Source organism: Festucalex cinctus, chromosome 14 (genome assembly GCF_051991245.1).
Source record: "Festucalex cinctus isolate MCC-2025b chromosome 14, RoL_Fcin_1.0, whole genome shotgun sequence".
Lineage (NCBI taxonomy): Eukaryota > Metazoa > Chordata > Actinopteri > Syngnathiformes > Syngnathidae > Festucalex > Festucalex cinctus.
The window spans coordinates 18,067,944-18,087,931 of NC_135424.1; the positions used below are offsets into that span (position 1 = coordinate 18,067,944).

At 44.1% G+C, this 19,988-nt stretch overlaps 1 protein-coding gene across 16 annotated transcripts in view; it reads left to right on the forward strand.

The window, feature by feature from the left end:
• Positions 1–19,988, forward strand: part of dst (dystonin) — a 120,762-nt gene that overhangs the window by 85,652 nt on the left and 15,122 nt on the right. For all 16 annotated transcript variants that reach the window (XM_077495468.1, XM_077495472.1, XM_077495469.1 and 13 more), the window contains 21 exons: positions 631–857; positions 935–1,057; positions 1,145–1,246; positions 1,883–1,984; positions 3,072–3,245; positions 3,335–3,490; positions 3,602–3,799; positions 5,127–5,255; positions 5,650–5,811; positions 12,853–13,008; positions 13,155–13,361; positions 14,299–14,418; positions 15,104–15,273; positions 16,104–16,263; positions 16,825–17,148; positions 17,763–17,906; positions 18,004–18,192; positions 18,384–18,513; positions 18,704–18,867; positions 18,978–19,140; positions 19,541–19,695. In XM_077495468.1, the coding sequence (XP_077351594.1) occupies positions 631–857; positions 935–1,057; positions 1,145–1,246; positions 1,883–1,984; positions 3,072–3,245; positions 3,335–3,490; positions 3,602–3,799; positions 5,127–5,255; positions 5,650–5,811; positions 12,853–13,008; positions 13,155–13,361; positions 14,299–14,418; positions 15,104–15,273; positions 16,104–16,263; positions 16,825–17,148; positions 17,763–17,906; positions 18,004–18,192; positions 18,384–18,513; positions 18,704–18,867; positions 18,978–19,140; positions 19,541–19,695 (3,455 nt within the window). The remainder of the gene's footprint in view (positions 1–630; positions 858–934; positions 1,058–1,144; positions 1,247–1,882; positions 1,985–3,071; positions 3,246–3,334; positions 3,491–3,601; positions 3,800–5,126; positions 5,256–5,649; positions 5,812–12,852; positions 13,009–13,154; positions 13,362–14,298; positions 14,419–15,103; positions 15,274–16,103; positions 16,264–16,824; positions 17,149–17,762; positions 17,907–18,003; positions 18,193–18,383; positions 18,514–18,703; positions 18,868–18,977; positions 19,141–19,540; positions 19,696–19,988) is intronic.

Below are 19,988 nucleotides of genomic sequence, written 5' to 3' on the forward strand. Positions count from 1 at the left end.
ATTAACAGAAATACATATCAAACTCAGTACAGTACATCTTTTTAATTTTAACTGTTTTATGATTTATTTATTTTTTTTATGAAATTATTGTATCTGCCAATGTAGTGGCAGAAAAATCATCTTAACAAATAAATATCACAAATTTTTTACAGTACATCTTTTTAATTTTAACTCAGTTTGATGAATTGTTATGAAATTACTATTATCAGTTAACGTCTTAAAACTGAAGTTATGCCATCTCGTGGCATAAAAATGACCTTAACACAAATATCACACATATCACACAGTACAGTACATCTTTTTTTATTTTAACTCAAGTTTTATAATTTTTTTCTGAAATTACTATATCAGTCAACGTCTTAAAAATGAAATTATGCCATTTAGTGACCAGAAAAGATGCATCCATATTTCTATTAGTTTCTTATTTTTTTCCACTTTTATTTTAACAAGTATGAAAACTTGGAAAAAAAATTATTGTACATTTTATTGTACATTTAGAACAGATATAAAATTTGTGATTAATCGTGAGTTAACTATTGAAGTCATGCAATTAATTACGATTCAACATTTTTTTTAAATTACGATTAGACATTTTTAATCGCCTGACACTCCAAATGTTTCTCCCACAAGCTGTACGAGACAAAATGGACCATATGGTGTTCCTGTGGACCGATATTCAAGTCTTGCTGGACGAGCGGGAGGCCAAGCTGTTGGACGTGATGGACCTCGCTGAAAGGTTCTGGTGCGACCACTGTGCTCTGATCGCCACCATCAAAGACAGCCAGGACCTGCTGAGGGAGCTGGAGGAGCCAGGCGTAGATCCTTCGGTTGTCAAACAGCAGCAGGAGTTTGTTGAGGTCTGCGCAGAAAGAGCTGCTGCATAAATGAGACTGAGTGTGCTGGAAGTTTTGACTTTTAATGTTTATTTCCATAGGGTTTTAAAGAGGAGATTGATGGGCTTCAAGAGGAGCTGGATTCAGTTAGAAACCAGGGCTCTGAGCTCATGACCGCCTGCGGAGAACCTGACAAACCTGTGATAAAGAAAAGCATTGATGAGGTGTCATTTTTTTTTAATGAATCAATCATTGTTTGAAGTTCCGCTTTCAGAATTCTTTATATCACTTGTGTGATGTTTCTCTACCAGGTGAACTCAGCTTGGGAAAACCTCAACAAGACTTGGAAAGAGCGAGTTGAGAGGCTGGAGGAGGCCATGCAGGGTGCAGTGCAATTCCAGGATGGGCTGCAGGTACATACTTTGGAACCCTAAACTCAGACATTATGTTGTCAAAGGGCAGATGAAACTATTGTAGTACTGTCATCCTCTCATATATCACATTTTATTCCAAATAAAACTACTTTAGACTTGTATATATTGTGGTTATGACCACGCATTTCGAGCAGGAGATGAAAGATTGTCGTAAATGACAAAACTTTTTAAATTATACATGCTCATTTTCTGTTTGTTTTTTTTCAGTAGTGATAAGACGAATACACACCCTGCACCAGACTGTTTTCAAGGCCTTTGATTTAAACCCACAGCACACAGATTGCAATGCCATCCATCACAGCCAGCTACAGTGATACAACTGTTTTATGAGCATCCAATTAATTGCGACGCCACCCACACTGCTTTACTGTATTTGGCTCAAACTGCAACCCACATGAATTGTTCCTACACGCAGTTGCTTTGATGTGACTAATCATAAAAGCATCTTTTACAGTCCTGTAAAATGATATGAGACTTGTATTTTATTCTTATTGTCTAATTGTGCCCATTTCCATGTGGATTTACTTCAGAACAGTCTGGGGGGTAAAGGCGGCGTTCTGTGCGAAAGGGAAAATGTGCACAATACTTTCAGTAACATGTTCCTTTGAATTTTAGGGTATGTTTGACTGGGTGGATATCCTGGAGGGCAAACTGGACTCCATGTCACCTGTGGGCACTGACCTCGAAACTGTCAAGCAGCAGATTGTTGAGCTCAAGGTATAGTTCTGAATGTACTATACGTTCATACGGGGTGTCGTTGAGTTACGACACGCTCAACCTATGATTTTTCAACTTTATGACGGTTGTGCCTCATCTGCAATTTTGTCCCCAGTGTTTCTGCTTAGCTAGTACTTGTCTGTGTTGTACACTGGAAGTATCTTTGGCTTTTTCGCCCACTTTTTTTCACATTTTGGTTCCAAAGCATCTTTTTTTTTTATTATAATGTATTTTAGTTTTTTTTTTATACAAAAGTATTTTGATGTAAATTTTGACTTTATCTGTGAAATCCGACTTTCGAAGAAATTCGGGTTACATTGGCAGCGTAGGAACTAGGAACGGAACTTGTTTGTAACTCGAGGTCTACCTGTATTAAGTAATTAATGGCGCTTTTCCACTGGACCGGTTCCACACCGAAGCAGCATTTTTCGTCCCCGTATGTTAGTGTCCCCATGGGACTTTTTCGGGGCTGAGCGGTTCCATTATAACCGCTGTTTAGAACCCTTTCGGCAGTGGTTCTGCAGCGCCGGTCGTCGGAGGACTAGCGTGGCCGTGACGTCACCTGTCATCTGATTGGCCGACAGCAACGCAGCAAGCAACGCCATGGCACACGCCCATTTCCTTGTTTTATGAGAGAGGCAGAAGTGCCAGCCGGTCTTTGCCAAAGTCATAAAAATACAGTATATACAATGAATATAATAATTTTTTACAACAAAGCTGAGCTATAGTCATAATTTGTAAAGGTACTTGTGGATGGATTTGTAATGTTTGTGGTTTATATAAAAATTGTGAGTGCACAACATTCGTTGGTCGTGTGTTCCAATTCACTTGAATGATTAGAGGTGTACATCTTGGTTTTTATAGCCATTCTGTCAGACACCTGTTTATTTATTTATTTATTTATTTATTTTTTATTTGTTATGCATGGTGACTCTTGGGCAGAGAGTATTCACTGTTGTCGTCTGCACATCTTGATCTCAGCAAGTCCCATTTTTGCTAATTATCTGGGATTGTTTTATTTGGTGTATTGGACATATGGGTGTTGATCTGTGAGTGTGATTGGCGGCTATTTAATAATATGTTTTAGGAGTTCAAAGTGGAAGCGTACCAACTGCAGATCGAGATGGAGCGTCTAAACCACCAAGCGGGCCTCCTTCTGAAGAAAGTCACAGAGGAGTCTGACCGGTGCGCCATCCAGGAGCCGATGTACGAGCTCAAGATGCTGTGGGAAAACCTGGATGAGAAGATCATCAGCCGCCAGGTACAAAAAAATAAAAATAAAACCGTTGATATCTTAGTGGTGGTTTCACTCACTGCGCCATCTTAATGTGTTTTCTGTCCTTACTTCAGCACAAACTTGAGGGAGGCCTTCTGGCACTGGGGCAGTTCCAGCATGCACTGGATGAGTTGCTGGCCTGGATGAACCACACGGAAGAGCTGCTGAACGAGCAGAGAAAGGCCGGAGGAGACCCCAAAGCTATTGAGATTGAGCTGGCCAAGCATAATGTAAATGTTTTTTTTTTTTTTTTTATCTTTTAGTTGAACATCCATGCAGTAAATATTTTTGAAAAAAAGGGCATAGTGTTGCTTATTTCCAAACCATTGTTTTCTCCTCAGGTGCTCCAAATTGACGTACTTGCTCACAAGTCAACAGTAGAGACGGTGAACAAAGCGGGAAATGACTTAGTGCAATCTAGTGCTGGAGAAGAAGCCGCTTGCCTGAGGAGCAAACTGGAGAACCTCGACCAGCGCTGGAAAGCCATCCTGGAGAAGACGGAGCAGAGGAAGCAGCAGCTGGAAAGCGCTCTGCTTCAGGTATAGAAAGACGTGACAATATTTTATTGAACATTTCTTTAGGTTCATTTCCTGTTCAGTTATATTCGGGGTCATTATAGTTTTGCAATTTTCATGTTAGTTAGTTGTGATTTTGTTTTTGTTTTTTTTAGTTAATTTTAATTAGTTTTCAGGGTGGTTCTGTTAGTTTTTATACGGTTTAGTTATTTTTTTAAACATGTATTATTTGTGCGCAATATTTAATAAACATGATACAATGAAAAATGTAACACATTTCTTACCTAGCGTTGCATTTCGGCTGAGTTAAATGAAAAAGCAGGCGAGCTGAGCCATTGGAGCCAAAAGAACTTAAGAAAGTCAAGCAGGCAAAATTGTCACCTCGGAGCAGCGTTGCCAGGTGGGAAATATAGGATTATCGTACCGTAGACTCAGCAATATATTTTGATGAAAATTATCGTACTCCCGTCATAACCAAAATACACTGATTCGCGACAGTCAAATATAGTCAGCCGTTCTTGTGTTTAAAAGCGCTCACTGCTCACAGGCACTCAGGGCTTTGTTGCGGGTTAACGTCACTGATCTGTATATATTATTGGATAGGTGGTTTGAGTCTTGCACGATTTCCTGTTTGGGAGCGTCTCCTGGGGGCGGGCACTTACCATTCAGCCAATCAATGCATGGACGTCACTCGTTTCTCATGCTCAGTAAAGCGTGATTGGCTGGTATTATGTCACATGAGAATAGAGACCTTCAGGGTACACAAAAAAACTCTGGCAGTTTCAGTTTTTCCGGCAATAATACGAAATGGTGAAATTATCGTACATTTGCCGTTTTTTCCGATTATTGATCGTACAGAGGGTCAAATTATCGTACAAATACGATAATTATCGTACACCTGGCAACACTGCCAAGGAGCGACGTCATCTGAAGGTGCTTTCCTATTGACTGCTGCTAGATGACATTACTTCTGTGTGACACACTTTCATTCATCCCCAAAGCCTCATATATTCATTACCAAAGCACATTTTCACAACAATTATAGTTTGTTAGTTTTGTAAACATTCATTTTCGTTTTTTATTTTATTTCATGAATGAAATTGTTTTTTGAATATCAGTTTTAGTTTTTTTTTTATTTTTATTAGTTTTCGTGTCTATATTAAGACCTTGTCCTTTAATCTATCAAAGATTTCAGTATGTTAACATATGTGCAACAGAATGTCGGTCAAAAACAGTTTTGATCACAAAATGAATGAATGAATCCACGAAATGAGAAGCTCTCCCCTCGGAGCGTGCGCACAATGAGTATGTGTGACACCATTTGTCTGAGTCAGCTTGTATTGTGTTGTAGGCCCAGGGTTTCCATGGTGAGGTGGAAGATATGCTGCAATGGCTGAAAGACACAGAACGTCAGCTGTTGGCATCAAAGGCTGTGGGAGGCTTACCAGACACAGCCCGCGAGCAGCTTAACGCCCATCTGGTACGTGTTTAACAATGCGAGAGCGCGTATGCAGATGGTCGGACCGCGAGGAGACGGGCGCTTTCCTCTTCTTCTGTTTAGCTGAAGTGTGAAATTGAAATGACGCTGTTGGTTTATCACAGCAGACGATGGCTAAAAGATGTTTGAAACCGTTTCTGCGCTATCTGCTTTCCATGTCTCCAGGAATGTTTTCTTTCCCTTTTTCCTCCATTTATGGTATTTTCACCGCACATTTTAAAGAGCACATTTATGGAGACAGCATTTCTGGAGATTACTTACGTGATACACGATTAAATGTTTGTGGGAACATGGTGACTTTTGGCAGTTTTTGCGTTACGCTGCTGACCTTGAATATCTTTTCCCCTAATAACTGTTGCATCATGTCGCCACGCAGGAGTTGTGTTCGGCCCTGGAGGTGAAGGAGGAGATGTATCAGGAGCTGATGACCAAAGGTCAACAGCTGCTCTCTATGATGCCCGAGGGCAACACGGAGCAGGACCTCGGCAACCTGAAGGACAAATGGGAAGCAGTGCAGGCCAAAGTTGCTGAAAAGAAGGTGGGGATGCCTTGCTGTGTTTATATTTTGTGCTGTCAAAGTTTTAACTAATTAATTTATCTAAAAAAAATGATCGCATTAATCATGTATTAACAATCACACTTAATTTTGACCATAGATGATTGATCCTTTAGCTTGACAGCAGATGATTAAGTTAAAGCTAGCATAGATTAGGTTTGAGCAATAAACATAACTACATGCATTAAAGTAAAGCATTTAATAAGTGTAATAAGTTCATGTCAAACTAATGGGGTGATTTTTTTCCATGTAATTATCTGATTAGAAGTAATTAACTGATTAGAAAAAGAGGAAGATGAGAGCGTGCAGTTGATCAAAAAAATATTGAAGACGTCCTCATAAAATTAAATGTCGAAACACGTGTTCTCCAAATTTGGCAAGCAAAAAATGTTGATAAAAAGCCATTTTAATTCAGCATCTAATCGCTTAACAGCTATAAATATAGCATAATTTTTATACAGCAATTCCAGCGGTGTGTATCTCTCCTCGAAATACGATTCAATACGGTTTTCGATAATGTGTGGCGTGAAACAGATCAAGGAAGGTTCAGTTTCAAAGAGGTATATGACAAGGCGAGGTCAAGTAGGACTCAGACGCAGGCGTAAGGTAGGCCACCAAGGCAGCAGGTTTATTTCCGGCCAACAGAGGTCTCCTCTCAAACTGAGAGGAGAACAGGGAGGGGAAAAAGTGGAGAACAAAAAGCGCTCCACTAGGGAGGAAAAAACAGGCAAAAGGTACTGGGGACAACAGAAAGCGCTCCGCTAGGGAGGAAAAAGGGCACAAGGCAAAAGGGGTAACTAAAGGCGCTCCAAAAGGGAGGAAAAGGCACAAAAACAAGGCAACAACGCTAGGCAACATGAACAAGGACATAAGGACTGTGGGACGCTTCCATGCACTGACGGTGACACTTCGGCACTGAGGGGAGAATGCAGCTGGCTTTTATTGTGTGGGTTGATTGGTGGCAGGTGGTGATAATCATGGGCGGGGACCGGTAATGAGTGAGCGGCAGGAAGGGCAAGTGACCTGGGGTGAGAGGAGAGTTAGGATTTCAGAGTAAAACGGGAAACAGAGACACAAAAATAAAAGCATGAGCCGCCACGCCTGGTGGCGGCGTGACAGTACCCCCCCCTCAACGGCCGGCTCTTGACGGCCCAGGAATGTCAGGGTGATCTTCATAAAATTCATCAATTAACGAGGGATCCACGATGAACCGGGAGGGGACCCATTGCCTTTCCTCCGGGCCGTATCCCTCCCAGTCCACCAGGTATTGTCTTCCGCGGCCCCGATTACGAACATCCAAAAGTTTTCTAACCTTGTAAACGGGGCCGCCTTCAATCATCTCCGGGGGGGGTGGGTCGGGTTCGGAGGGCACCAGTGTGCTTTCACGGACAGGTTTGACTTGGCTGACATGGAACGTGGGATGGATTTTGAGGGATCTTGGTAAGCGAAGACGAACTGCAGCAGGACCTATGGACTTGGTTACGGGAAAAGGCCCCACAAATCGCGGGGCCAACTTTGGACATGGTACCTTGAGCCTGAGGTGTTTGGCTGATAGCCAAACTCGCTGGCCTGGGCGGTATTCTGGTGCCGGTCTCCTCTTCCGGTCGGCGGCCCTCTTCACCCGGTCTCCCTGGTGTTGAAGCGCCGTCCGGGCCGCCGACCAGACCTTGTGGCACCGACGGATCATGGCCTTGACCGAGGGGACCGTTGCCTCCTCTTCCAGTTCGGCGAAGAATGGCGGATCGTAGCCGTGGATGCATTTAAAAGGGGTGAGACCTGTGGCAGATGTGGGCAAAGAGTTGTGCGCGAGCTCGACCCATACTAGATACTTGCTCCAGGTTGTCGGGTTCTGGGAGACGAGGCATTGGAGACCGGTTTCGAGCTGCTGGTTCAGCCGTTCTGCCTGCCCATTGGCCTCAGGATGGTACCCAGAAGTCAGGTTAGCTTTGGCACCTAGGGCTTTACAAAATTGAGTCCAAAATCGTGAGACGAACTGTGGTCCACGGTCGGAAACTATGTGTAAGGGGAAACCATAAAACCTGAATATGTGGTGGATCATGATGTCGGCTGTGGTCTTGGCGGATGGGAGCTTGGTTAATGGGATGAAACGAACCATCTTAGAGAATCTGTCGACGACTGTGAGGATTGTGGTTTTACCATGGGATGGTGGTAGTCCGGTCACAAAATCCACTGAAATTTCCGCCCATGGTCTGGATGGGATTGGTAGTGGCTGGAGTAGACCCATCCGGGACTGGTTTGACGTCTTGTTGCGGGCACAGGTAGGACAGGCAGCTACGTAGTCCTTGATTGTGGTCTCCATTGCCGGCCACCAGAATCTCCGGGCGACAGCATACATGGTCCTGCGGACTCCAGGATGGCAAAATAATCGTGAAGTATGGGCCCAGTGTATTACCTGGGCCCTCAGTTCCTCAGGCACAAAGAGTCGGCGTGGTGGGCATGACGTGGGGGGAGTGACGTTCCGTAGTGCCTCTTTGACGTCGTCCTCAATTTGCCACCTCATGGCCCCGACTATGCAGTCCCGGGGCAGAATGGTCTCAGGCTCGGCTTCCAGTGGTTCGGACTCGTGAATTCTTGACAAAGCGTCAGCCTTGACGTTCTTACTGCCGGGTCTGTAGGTCAGAGAGAAAACGAAGCGGTTAAAAAACAAAGACCATCTGGCCTGTCGAGGGTTGAGTCTTTTGGCCTGGCGTAGGTATTCCAGATTTCGGTGGTCGGTCCAGATCACGAAGGGGAGTTCGGCGCCTTCCAACCAGTGTCTCCACTCTTCGAGAGCCACCTTTACAGCTAGGAGCTCCCGATCACCGACTGAGTAGTTGCGTTCTGCTTTAGATAATTTTCGTGAGAGGAAGGCGCAGGGATGTGTCTTGCCGTCCTCCTGACAACGCTGAGACAGTACTGCCCCAATTCCAATACTCGAGGCGTCTACCTCCACCACGAACTGGCGTTTGGGGTCAGGGACTCTGAGGATTGGCGCATTGGTGAAGCGAGCCTTTAAGTCCTTGAATGCTCTTTCTGCTTCCGTGTTCCACCTAAATCGAACCTGTGGGGAGGTCAAGGCGTGCAGAGGGGCGGCAATGGTGCTGAAGTTTCTGATAAATCGCCGGTAGAAGTTGGCGAATCCGAGGAATTGTTGCACCTTCTTTCGTGAGCCAATCTCGCACGGCGCTGACCTTGTCCGCTTCCATCTCCACTTTTCCGGGTGACACGACGAATCCCAAGAAGGAGATGGTGTTGACGTGGAACAGGCTCTTTTCTGCTTTCACATAAAGCCGGTGATCCAGCAGGCGTTGCAAGACTCGGTTCACGTGGTTTCGATGGTTTGCTTGGTCAGGTGAGTAGATCAGAATGTCATCCAAGTAAACGTACACGAAGTGATCTATGAAGTCCTTGAGTACCTCATTTATCATTGCCTGGAAGACGGCGGGAGCATTCGTGAGGCCAAATGGCATGACCAGGTATTCATAATGTCCCCGAGGAGTGTTGAAGCCTGTCTTCCATTCGTCTCCCTCACGGATCCGAATGAGGTGATAGGCGTTCCGCAGATCGAGCTTCGTGAAGATCTTGGCTTGTTGCAGCTGATCGAACACCGAGGACATCAAGGGCAATGGGTACCGGTTCTTGACAGTGATGTCGTTCAAAGGACTGTAATCGATGCAGGGGCGTAGGGATCCATCCTTTTTACTCACAAAGAAAAAGCCTGCTCCTGCAGGCGAGGAAGACGGTCGGATGAGGCCGGCTTTCAAGGAGTCATCAATGTAGTGGTTCATGGCCTGGCGTTCGGGTCCTGAGACCGAGTACAGTCTCCCCTTGGGGATAGTTGATCCGGGAATCAGGTCAATCGGGCAGTCATACGGTCGGTGGGGAGGAAGAGTCATGGCCTTGGTTTTGCTGAAAACCTCCCGCAGGTGGTGGTAGCAGGAGGGAACGGTGTGCAGGTTCGGGTATTCCTCTTGAGTGGACGAGGCGAGGGACACCTGGTGAACCTGGGCTGTGGTGTTCCGGGGTGCGGGTTGTTCCAATCTGTGAGTCATGCAGTACTTTCCCCACTCCAGAATGACTCCAGAGTTCCAGTCGATTCTGGGATTATGTAGACGCAGCCAAGGGTGGCCCAGAACCAAAGTGGGGGAAGCAGAATGGAACACATGGAAGCGAAGGGTCTCGAGGTGCTGTCCGATGTGCACTTCCAGAGGTTCAGTGATGTGGGTGATTTTGAAAAGTTCCTTGCCGTTCAGCGCTCGAGCCTGGATGGTTGAAAGAAGTGGTTCGGTGGAGACTCGTAGTTGCCTCACGAGCTCCCAGTCCATGAGGCTCTCGTCGGAACCGGAATCGATGAGGGCTGACAGATTTGTGGTGACATTGTGGTGGTTTATCTGCATTTGCGTGAGCCTGTGGTTCTTGGCGGGTCGGGGTGATGGAGAACTCACCGGTGAGCCGCCCTTCGTGGTGCAGGATCCCACTAGGTGGCCAAGACCACCACAATAGAAGCATCGGCCCTCTCGGCGGCGGCGCTGTCGCTCCTCGGGCGAAAGCCGAGCCCTTCCAAGTTGCATGGGTTCTTCTCTGGCGAGGCCCACCTCTCCTGGTTCCAGTCGGGAACGAAGGATGGGTGGCGGCCTTCCGGTCTCCGGTGGCCGTGACCAGGGGGTGGGTTCCTCCCTCCTTCGGAGTCCACCGATCTTGGCCAGTTCCTGGCGACGGTGATCGGTGCGAATGGCGAGGGATATCATAGCGTCCAGGTCCGTGGGGAGTTCTACGGGAATAAGGAGTTCTTGAATGGCAGGTGACAGTCCTTTCAAGAAATGATCATGTAATGCTATGGCGTTCCAGCCACTGTTTGTTGCCAACGTTCGAAAGCGGATTGCATAATCGCTGACGGGCTCTCTGCCTTGTTGAAGCCGGCTCAAAGCTCGTGCCTTCTCTCGGTCGTGGTTCTCGGGATCGAAGACTTGGCGCAAGGCGGCTTGAAAGTCCTGTACGCTCTGACAGACCGAGGAACCCCTGGCCCATTCCGCGGTTGCCCAGGTTTTGGCCCGTCCAGTCAGGTGAGAAACCATGAAGGCCACCCGGGACCGGGCTGTGGAGAATGCCTGTGGTAAATGTTCGAAGTGGATATCACATTCCGTGAGGAAAGTCTGACAGCGTCCGGGTTCACCGGAGTATCGTTCTGGGGAGGCCAGTCTTAACCCTACCCCGGTGAATGGCGTGGTCGGGACGGAGAGTTCAGGATGAGGAATCTGTCCAGTGGGAGCTGGCGCTCGACGCCGTGAAAGGCTTACCAGCTCGTGGACCTGGCTGGTCAATTCCTCCATCCGGGACAGCATGGTCTGTTGGATCCGGTCCTGGTTGTTGAGCCGGGCCTCCTGGCTCTGCAGTGCGGCCTCGACCGTGCCTGCTGGGTCCATGCTGGCCGAAGTGTACTGACAAGGCGAGGTCAAGTAGGACTCAGACGCAGGCGTAAGGTAGGCCACCAAGGCAGCAGGTTTATTTCCGGCCAACAGAGGTCTCCTCTCAAACTGAGAGGAGAACAGGGAGGGGAAAAAGTGGAGAACAAAAAGCGCTCCACTAGGGAGGAAAAAACAGGCAAAAGGTACTGGGGACAACAGAAAGCGCTCCGCTAGGGAGGAAAAAGGGCACAAGGCAAAAGGGGTAACTAAAGGCGCTCCAAAAGGGAGGAAAAGGCACAAAAACAAGGCAACAACGCTAGGCAACATGAACAAGGACATAAGGACTGTGGGACGCTTCCATGCACTGACGGTGACACTTCAGCACTGAGGGGAGAATGCAGCTGGCTTTTATTGTGTGGGTTGATTGGTGGCAGGTGGTGATAATCATGGGCGGGGACCGGTAATGAGTGAGCGGCAGGAAGGGCAAGTGACCTGGGGTGAGAGGAGAGTTAGGATTTCAGAGTAAAACGGGAAACAGAGACACAAAAATAAAAGCATGAGCCGCCACGCCTGGTGACAGTATAATTTGATTCGGTTGAACTCAGTGGATTACGATTCATTTCAGTATGGCACGTTTCAGTTTGAAAGATTCTGAAGCAATTCCTTTTATTTATTTTTTTTATTTTTTTATTTTTTTATTTTACATACATTTGATTGAACTTGTAAGTACTGTAAATATGTCATTTCTTTTTAAGATATATCTCTCCAAAAAAAAGACGATTCGATGCGTATCTTATTATATTTCAAAACAATTCGGCTTGGTTTGATGCACTCTTTTTTTTTTTAAATAAAAATCAAGTTCAAGCTGGTATTTGTTAGGTGCTTAGTACATAAAAACAACAACAACAACTGGGGACTGGGGAACAGTCAAAGGTGTACCTCGCCCAACTTCAGCTAGAATAGCCTCCTGATCGATCACCTGTGTGCTACAGAAAATTGAAGGATGATGGCTTGATAAAGAAGCATACACCATAATAAGAAGATGCGTTATGGTGAAGAATATAAATGAGTCCCCCATAAAAGCGCTCAACATGTTCTTTCTTGTTTTTGCCTCAATAAATAAACACCATCCCTTCAAAAAGCCAAAGCGACTCTCTCACTACAAATATGGCCTGGCGTCTCACTGAACAGTCGGCTTCCTCTTGACTTTGGTCCCGTTCCCAGAATCACAGTGCCTTCTGCAGCCAAACAAAGTGTTCCAATAATAGAATAGAACTGACAACTCTGAGTCCGCTTTTAGCGCTCCCACTGACATACGAGGGAGACGCAGCATGAAACATCAGCTCGCTAACGTCGTTGAGACAGCCGTGTGACATGAGTATGTGGCCCAACGGATGTTTCTCCCTCATTTGATTAAAAATCCATTAGTCGGAATCTGCTTCGCCATCGGCCTTTACGGTGATTTGAACTTCCTCATTCGGTTGGGGCTCATGTTTGTCATGTTCGGCTTTATATTAAAAACAATGATTATTGTGATTGATTATTGAAAATTATATTATGCTCTATGTTCAATAAAGATAGTGAAAGGATGATGCATGACTGTGTTTTATGTCCACAGGTGAAACTGGAGGAGGCCGTGACTCTGGCCACAGATTTTCACAATTCTCTGCAGGACTTCATCAACTGGCTGACCCAAGCAGAGCAGACGCTGAACATGGTGTCGCCCGCCTCTCTGATTCTGGAAACTATTCTGTTCCAGATTGATGAGCATAAGGTGCAGTTACACATTCTCCAGTGCAAGTCACTATCATTGTTCATTTGGACCTTCATAAAATGCACATGATGAACTTTTCATTCCTTGCATCGATAGTTCATCCATAAAACTCACTCAATAATCTCTGTCACCTGTCTCTTGTGCAGATGTTTGTGACAGAGGTCAACTCTCACAGAGATGACATCATCGAGCTGGACAAGACCGGCACGCATCTGAAGTACTTCAGCCAGAAACAGGATGTGGTTCTGATCAAGAACCTGCTCCTGAGTGTGCAAGGTCGCTGGGAGAAGCTGGTGCAGCGATCTGTGGAACGTGGACGTGTTTTGGATGATGCCAGGAAGAGAGCGAAACAGGTATTTGTAGGCATCTAGGCCACATGCACGGCATTACAGCGTTTGTTTTATAACCAATTCTCTGCCATTTGCTGAAAAATGTACTTTTTCCACTTTGTTTTTTTGAAACACCCTAGGCTAAAGCTCCGTCTATAATGCTTTCTGCGGGTCATTAAAAAGCATTAAATATCATTCAATGGATTTTCGAAGACCTTAAATGGCATTAAGAAGCATTAAATATGATGACCGAGAATATAATTGTTATTCATAATTTAGTTTACATACAACGTTGTGTAAAGAAGTAACTATAACACAATAATCCATAATACATGTGACAATTTATTTGTGGAAACTGGTGACTAGTTGTAATTTAAAATGAGCAAAATGGCCTGGAGTCCATGAGTTGCTTCATCTTCCAAATGGCAATTGTTCTGAATTTGATAAGAAAAATGAAGTATTCCTGTCCAATGTCCAACATGAAACACTAATGCCACCTACTGGCAGAAAATTACTTGAACACAAATCTATGACTCAATCTTTCACACACCTAAACCGTAACTTTTAACTGTAACTTTTATGAATTACTACTTATCAAAATCTCGAAAAAGATATTTTATTGTACATTTAGAAGTGCAAATAATTTACAATTAAACACAAGTTAACTATCGTATTAATGAAATTAATTACAATTAAAATTGTAATCGACTCACAACCCTAATATATAGAGTATAAAAACCCTAAAGCCAAAATGTGGCAGTTTTTTTTTCTTCTTACTTTCTCGACCTGGATTTGCCTCCTCAACCAGCAGGTAAACAAGTTCTTACCTGCGAATTGAGTACACTCACTGATATTTATCGTATATCCGATTCTACACGTGTCATTATTATGAACTAAACAAAAAGCTCACAGAATCTGTAGTGACTGAATATCGAACTGTATCCATCTCGCTTGTCCTCAGTTCCATGAAAACTGGAGTAAACTGATTGAGTGGTTGGATGAATCTGAGAAGACGCTGGACTCGGAGGTGGAAATCGCCAACGAGCCAGACAAAGTCAAGAAGCAGCTGTCGCAGCACAAGGTGAGCAGTGACGGCGACATTCGTATGAATGCTTGAAGCTTTTGAGAAAGTGCTTCAATTTGACCTTGGAAATGATTTAGGAACCTTGTTGAATGGAGTCATGTGGACAAAAGAGTATATTTAGACATCTGAATAATAACACAGATGTCTAACAGAACACATTTATGTGCTTTCACTCAGAGAGAATAAGGGGTGGGAATATTCTCAGTAAACCTATTCAGATGAATTACACTATAGTGCATACATTAGTCACGCTTGTGATTCTATCGCAGGCTACATAATCTCCCCCTCTGCAGTGGTGCACAGGCAGATTGTGTTAATCCCGTCATAATACTGGGATAGAGCAAATGTATTTGGGGTGGCCGTGCTTTGGGATACTTTTAATCTCTTTGGAGCTGTGGCTCTTGAGTTTTGACCCATTTTTGGTTTCCCGTACAGAATGTCATGTTACTCATTAGAAGACATACACACGCAGATTAAAGTAATATCTGAGATGCACTCAGTGGGAAGATTAGGAAGGCTCATAAAAATTGTGCCAAACAGGTCAACCAAGTGATTGTCTGTGGTAACAAGGACAAGCTGAAAGTGTCAACAACTGTAACCCTATGCATGCAAATACATAGCAGGCTAGGTACCATTGCAATACAATTTCTGCATAATATCCGTATGGATTTCTTACATACAGGAGTTCCAGAAGGCTTTGGGCAGTAAGCACTCGGTTTATGACACCACCTCGCGGACTGGACGAGCCCTCAAGGACAAGACCTCACTTCAGGATGATAATCAGAAACTGGACGACATGTTGAGCGAACTGAGGGACAAATGGGACACTGTTTGTGGAAAGTCCATAGAGAGGTAAAGTCACACAGATTTAATTTTGAACAGATTTTGGACATCTCAAAACGAGCTTAAAATTGTATCTCCTATTTTAATGCTAAAAAAAAAAAAAAAAGACAGAATAATTAGAAGTTTATTACACCTACGCAGTGAATTCTGTAGAGTAAATTTGGTCCCACTCTAAACAGAGTAAAAATTACACTTGAAAGAGCGTAAAAAAAATAAGTCATTCAAGGGTTGAGGAACAAACCCATAACTTCAATTTACTTACTCTCTAAGCCATGCAGCTCCTTACTGTGTTTGTAGATCACTCGTGTCAGATGGAATCTACGTTAACGCCAATGTTTTTGGTCTCCTTTTGGATATAAGCAAACGGTAGGGGGTGGCATAGCTCAGGTGGTAGAGTGGAAGTCTCCCAAGCTGAAGGTTGTGAGTTTGTTTCTCAAGCCTTGTGAACATTTTTTTTTTGGTTTGTTTTTAAATAAACTAGTAAAATTTAGTCAACATCGCTCCTTGCAAAATGTACTTAGAAATTGTGAGTGAAAAATCTTTAATATTTTTTTTTTTCCCATGGGATAGGCAAATTATCTCATAATCACTAAAAATACTTTTAGTAAAATTTACTGTGAATATTTTACTCTCTTCTAAGTGTACATTTTACTCTATAGAGTGGGACCAAATAGACTCTGTTGCGAGTAAAATTTACTCTATAGAATGTACTGTTTATGCATTTCTAGTTATTCCACTCTTTAGTTTAGCCTCAGATCGTTTTTATAGCTTGGTATGATGATGATGATGATGATGATGATGATGATGATGATGACGATGACATGAGCGTGTTCCTGCAGGCAAAACAAGCTGGAGGAGGCTCTGCTGTTCTCCGGCCAGTTCAAAGACGCTCTGCAGGCTCTCATCGACTGGCTGTACAGAGTGGAGCCTCAGCTGGCTGAAGACCAGCCAGTTCATGGAGACATCGACCTGATTTTGAACCTGATTGACAACCACAAGGTCCAAACAAACTCATATATCAGTTATCTTATTGTATCGCAATAGAAAACATTTTGTAGAAAATAGATGAATAAACAGGCTTGGTATTGTATTACCACTATTGAGCTGAATGACGCTCTCTCTTCAGCCGTGTTGTGTGGGAAATACACGCCTTTATGTGCCAGTGGCACTATGTCAATAACAAAAGCAGCGCAACAAATGGGTCTTTGTTGCACTGGCTAGGACTGTTCAAAGACCCATTGAATGTATGTACCTAAAGCACCTTATATGACAAAAAAGACAAATGTGTTACAAAAAAAGTTGAAAATTAAAGGTCTAAAAGCTTGCCTTAATTTTATTTGGTACAGTGTTAATGTTTACACTGTTTATGATGTTCCAGTAACTTGAACCAAGATTATTTTGATGAACACTTAACACATCTCAGCTTAATGCAATGCAGTTCTACACTACTGCAAACTACAACCACAATAAGAATGGAGATGCTGTTTTGTTTTGTCCTTTCCTGCATGTTTGCGGTCATGTTCATGTTTGACCATATCCTTCACTTGTACTGCACTGCAGGTCTTCCAGAAGGAGCTGGGAAAGCGGACAGTCAGCGTCCAAGCCCTCAAACGCTCGGCCAGGGAGCTGATTGACAGCAGTCACGATGACTCCTCCTGGGTCAAAGTCCAGATGCAGGAGCTGAGCACTCGCTGGGAGACCGTGTGCAACCTGTCGGTGTCCAAGCAGGCGCGTCTGGAGCAGGCCCTGTGCCAGGCTGAGGAGTTTCACTCCACCGTTCACATCCTGCTGGAGTGGCTGGCCGAGGCCGAGCAGAGTTTGCGTTTCCATGGCAGCCCGCCTGACGATGAAGAGGCTCTACGTGCGCTTATTGATCAACACAAGGCAAGCTGTGCTGATGCTTATGTTTTTCCACTTAATGTTTTGCCTGTGGTTTGTCAAAATGATCTTGTTGCAATTCTTAACCCATTCAAACCCAAAAACGTGTAAACACGGTTTTTAATACTTTATCTTTCACTCCCAAAAACGGGTTTACACATTTTTCATTTTTTATTTTTATTTTTTTTTGTACAAGAGCATACAGAGGGCTTTGATGCAGCGTCTGACATGAAGAGGTGGCATAAAGCAATTGTAGTTATTACAAAAAGCGGCCAGCAAGTGGCAGCAGAGTATAAGAAATCAGCCAGGACCATGTTGTGACAAGCTCGTTTTGTCAATACTTTCAACAGGAATGTGAATATTGATTAAATGTAGCTATGTTCTTCTAATATTATTTGCTGCAAAACGGAAACAGATACAAATATACTTTTGTCTGGATGAAAGAAGAGACTCTAATCTTTCTTTTGGTAGGTTCCATGTTTTTATAGTAATAGAACACAATATTCTGGGGGCCTGGCAAAATCAGTCAAAATCCAGTAAAACAACCGGTAGCAAGGGGGTTTGCTTCAGTGAAAATGTCTGGGAGTGAATGAGTTAATATATTTCTATCCTCTTTGAAGGAGTTCATGAAAAAATTGGAAGAAAAGCGAGCTGCTGTGAATAAAGCCATCAGCCTGGGTGAGGCTATTCTGAGCATCTGCCATCCTGATTCCATTACTACCATCAAACACTGGAACACAATCATTAAAGCGCGGTTTGAAGAGGTAAGTGCTATTTGTTTTTTGTTTTTGTTTTTAGTTTTTTTTAAAGAATCGAGTAGTTTTTTGGTGAGCGTTCCTAGTTTTCCTGTTTCTCTTGTAGGTCCAAGCCTGGGCCAGGCAGCACCAGCAGCGACTGGCCGCAGCTCTTAGCGAGTTCTTAGCCACTCAAGACCTGTTGGAGAACCTGCTGACTTGGCTGCAATGGGCGGAGTCTAACCTGAGTGACAAAGACAAGGAAATCCTACCGCAGGAGATCCAGGAGGTCAAAAGTCTCATAGCAGAACACCAGGTAAGGGGAATCTTTTTCGAAATGAACTTTGACGTCTATAATTGTCAATGGCAGTGAATGAGTTAAAAGCAAAACACCTTCAGTTTTTGTGTTTATCCTCTTAACGAGTCAATAACAATATCTAAACTTGTGCTTGACACTTTCCACTCAGCAGAGGTGCCTAGAAACATTCTTTTATTATTACTCTGCAGTCTTTTATGGAGGAAATGACCAGGAAACAACCAGATGTTGACAAAATCACAAAGACACACAAACGGAAGGCAGCTCTGGAGCCGCAAATCCACTCTCAGATCCCTGTGCTGGACAAAGGAAGAGCTGGAAGTATGTATCCCACAATTAAGCCTCCCAAAGCACAACCTGAGCCATCTGGCAAGTGATGAGTCACTAAAGAGTGACTCAACATCCTCATTGTGTTCATTTTGGCACCTGGAGTGATGTCATCACCGACATATCCTGGGCTCCAAAAACACTTTCGATCCACTTGTGAAGGTTTTTGTTTTTCCGCTTCCAGGAAAACGTTCTCCCACTCAAACCATGTATGCGTCAGCGACGCAAGTGCCCATCGAAACCAAGAACCCGCGGGTCAACCTGCTAGTCAGCAAGTGGCAGCATGTGTGGCTGCTGGCTCTGGACAGGAGGAGGAAACTCAACGATGCTTTGGACAGATTGGAGGAGGTAACACCTGCTCACTGTTGTCTTTTGGGGATTTTGGATCAAGTAGAAGCAGGAAGATTTAATTGAAATGTCCATTTATTTAGTCATGTTTAATCGCTCTTTTTGCCCAGTTGAAAGAGTTTGCCAACTTTGACTTTGACGTGTGGCGGAAGCGCTACATGCGCTGGATGAACCACAAAAAGTCTCGCGTCATGGACTTCTTCCGGCGCATTGACAAGGATCAGGATGGCAAAGTCACACGACAGGAGTTCATCGAAGGCATCCTGTCCTCCAGTAAGTGGATGCACTCAAAATCTTTGGCTGTGTTCGGAATTACAAATTCATGAGTTGTGGCATGAAAATATCTGATGTATGTATATGGAGAGCGGCACATCATAAAATAGGAGGTCAGATAGTGCCTTGTTTGCACTCATTTTGTAAAATACTCTTAAGATGGAACCCAGGCGCAGCAGCTACAATAAAAACAGCAGAGGCCCCAGAATTGAACCTTGTGGAACACCATACGTTCTGTTATACATGTGAATTCATACTGAACATGTTGGTCCGACTGCTATTGTTTTCCACTATATAAAAATCCGTATTTAGTGATGAATGACTAGGCAATAAGAGATTGTTATTGCTATTACCATCGAGCGCAATTCTGATGTTAACATTTTTGATCGTGTACCCTCAGAATTCCCCACGAGTCGGCTGGAGATGAGCGCGGTGGCGGACATATTTGACCGGGACGGTGACGGCTACATTGACTACTACGAGTTTGTCGCGGCTCTTCATCCCAACAAGGACGCTTACAAACCTCTGACAGATGCCGACAAGATTGAAGATGAGGTAAACAACAACTTTTCTACTTCAATTAAATCTTACAATTATTGAAACAATGGTGTTTAAATGAAATATTAAATGGAGGTAGGCAGTTTTTAGCTTCCAATTTTTCATCTCATGGTAAATGGCTACCACGCAGACACGTGATTCGTTTCTAATTTGTTCATGGCAGACGTTTTTATCAAATGAAGAGAAACGTTTCCTTGGATTGCAGCGCCATCTGCTGGATGTAGGAACTGGATTTATGCTACCAATCTAAAAAAAAAAAAAAAAAAAAAAAACTTAACTGTATAACATCA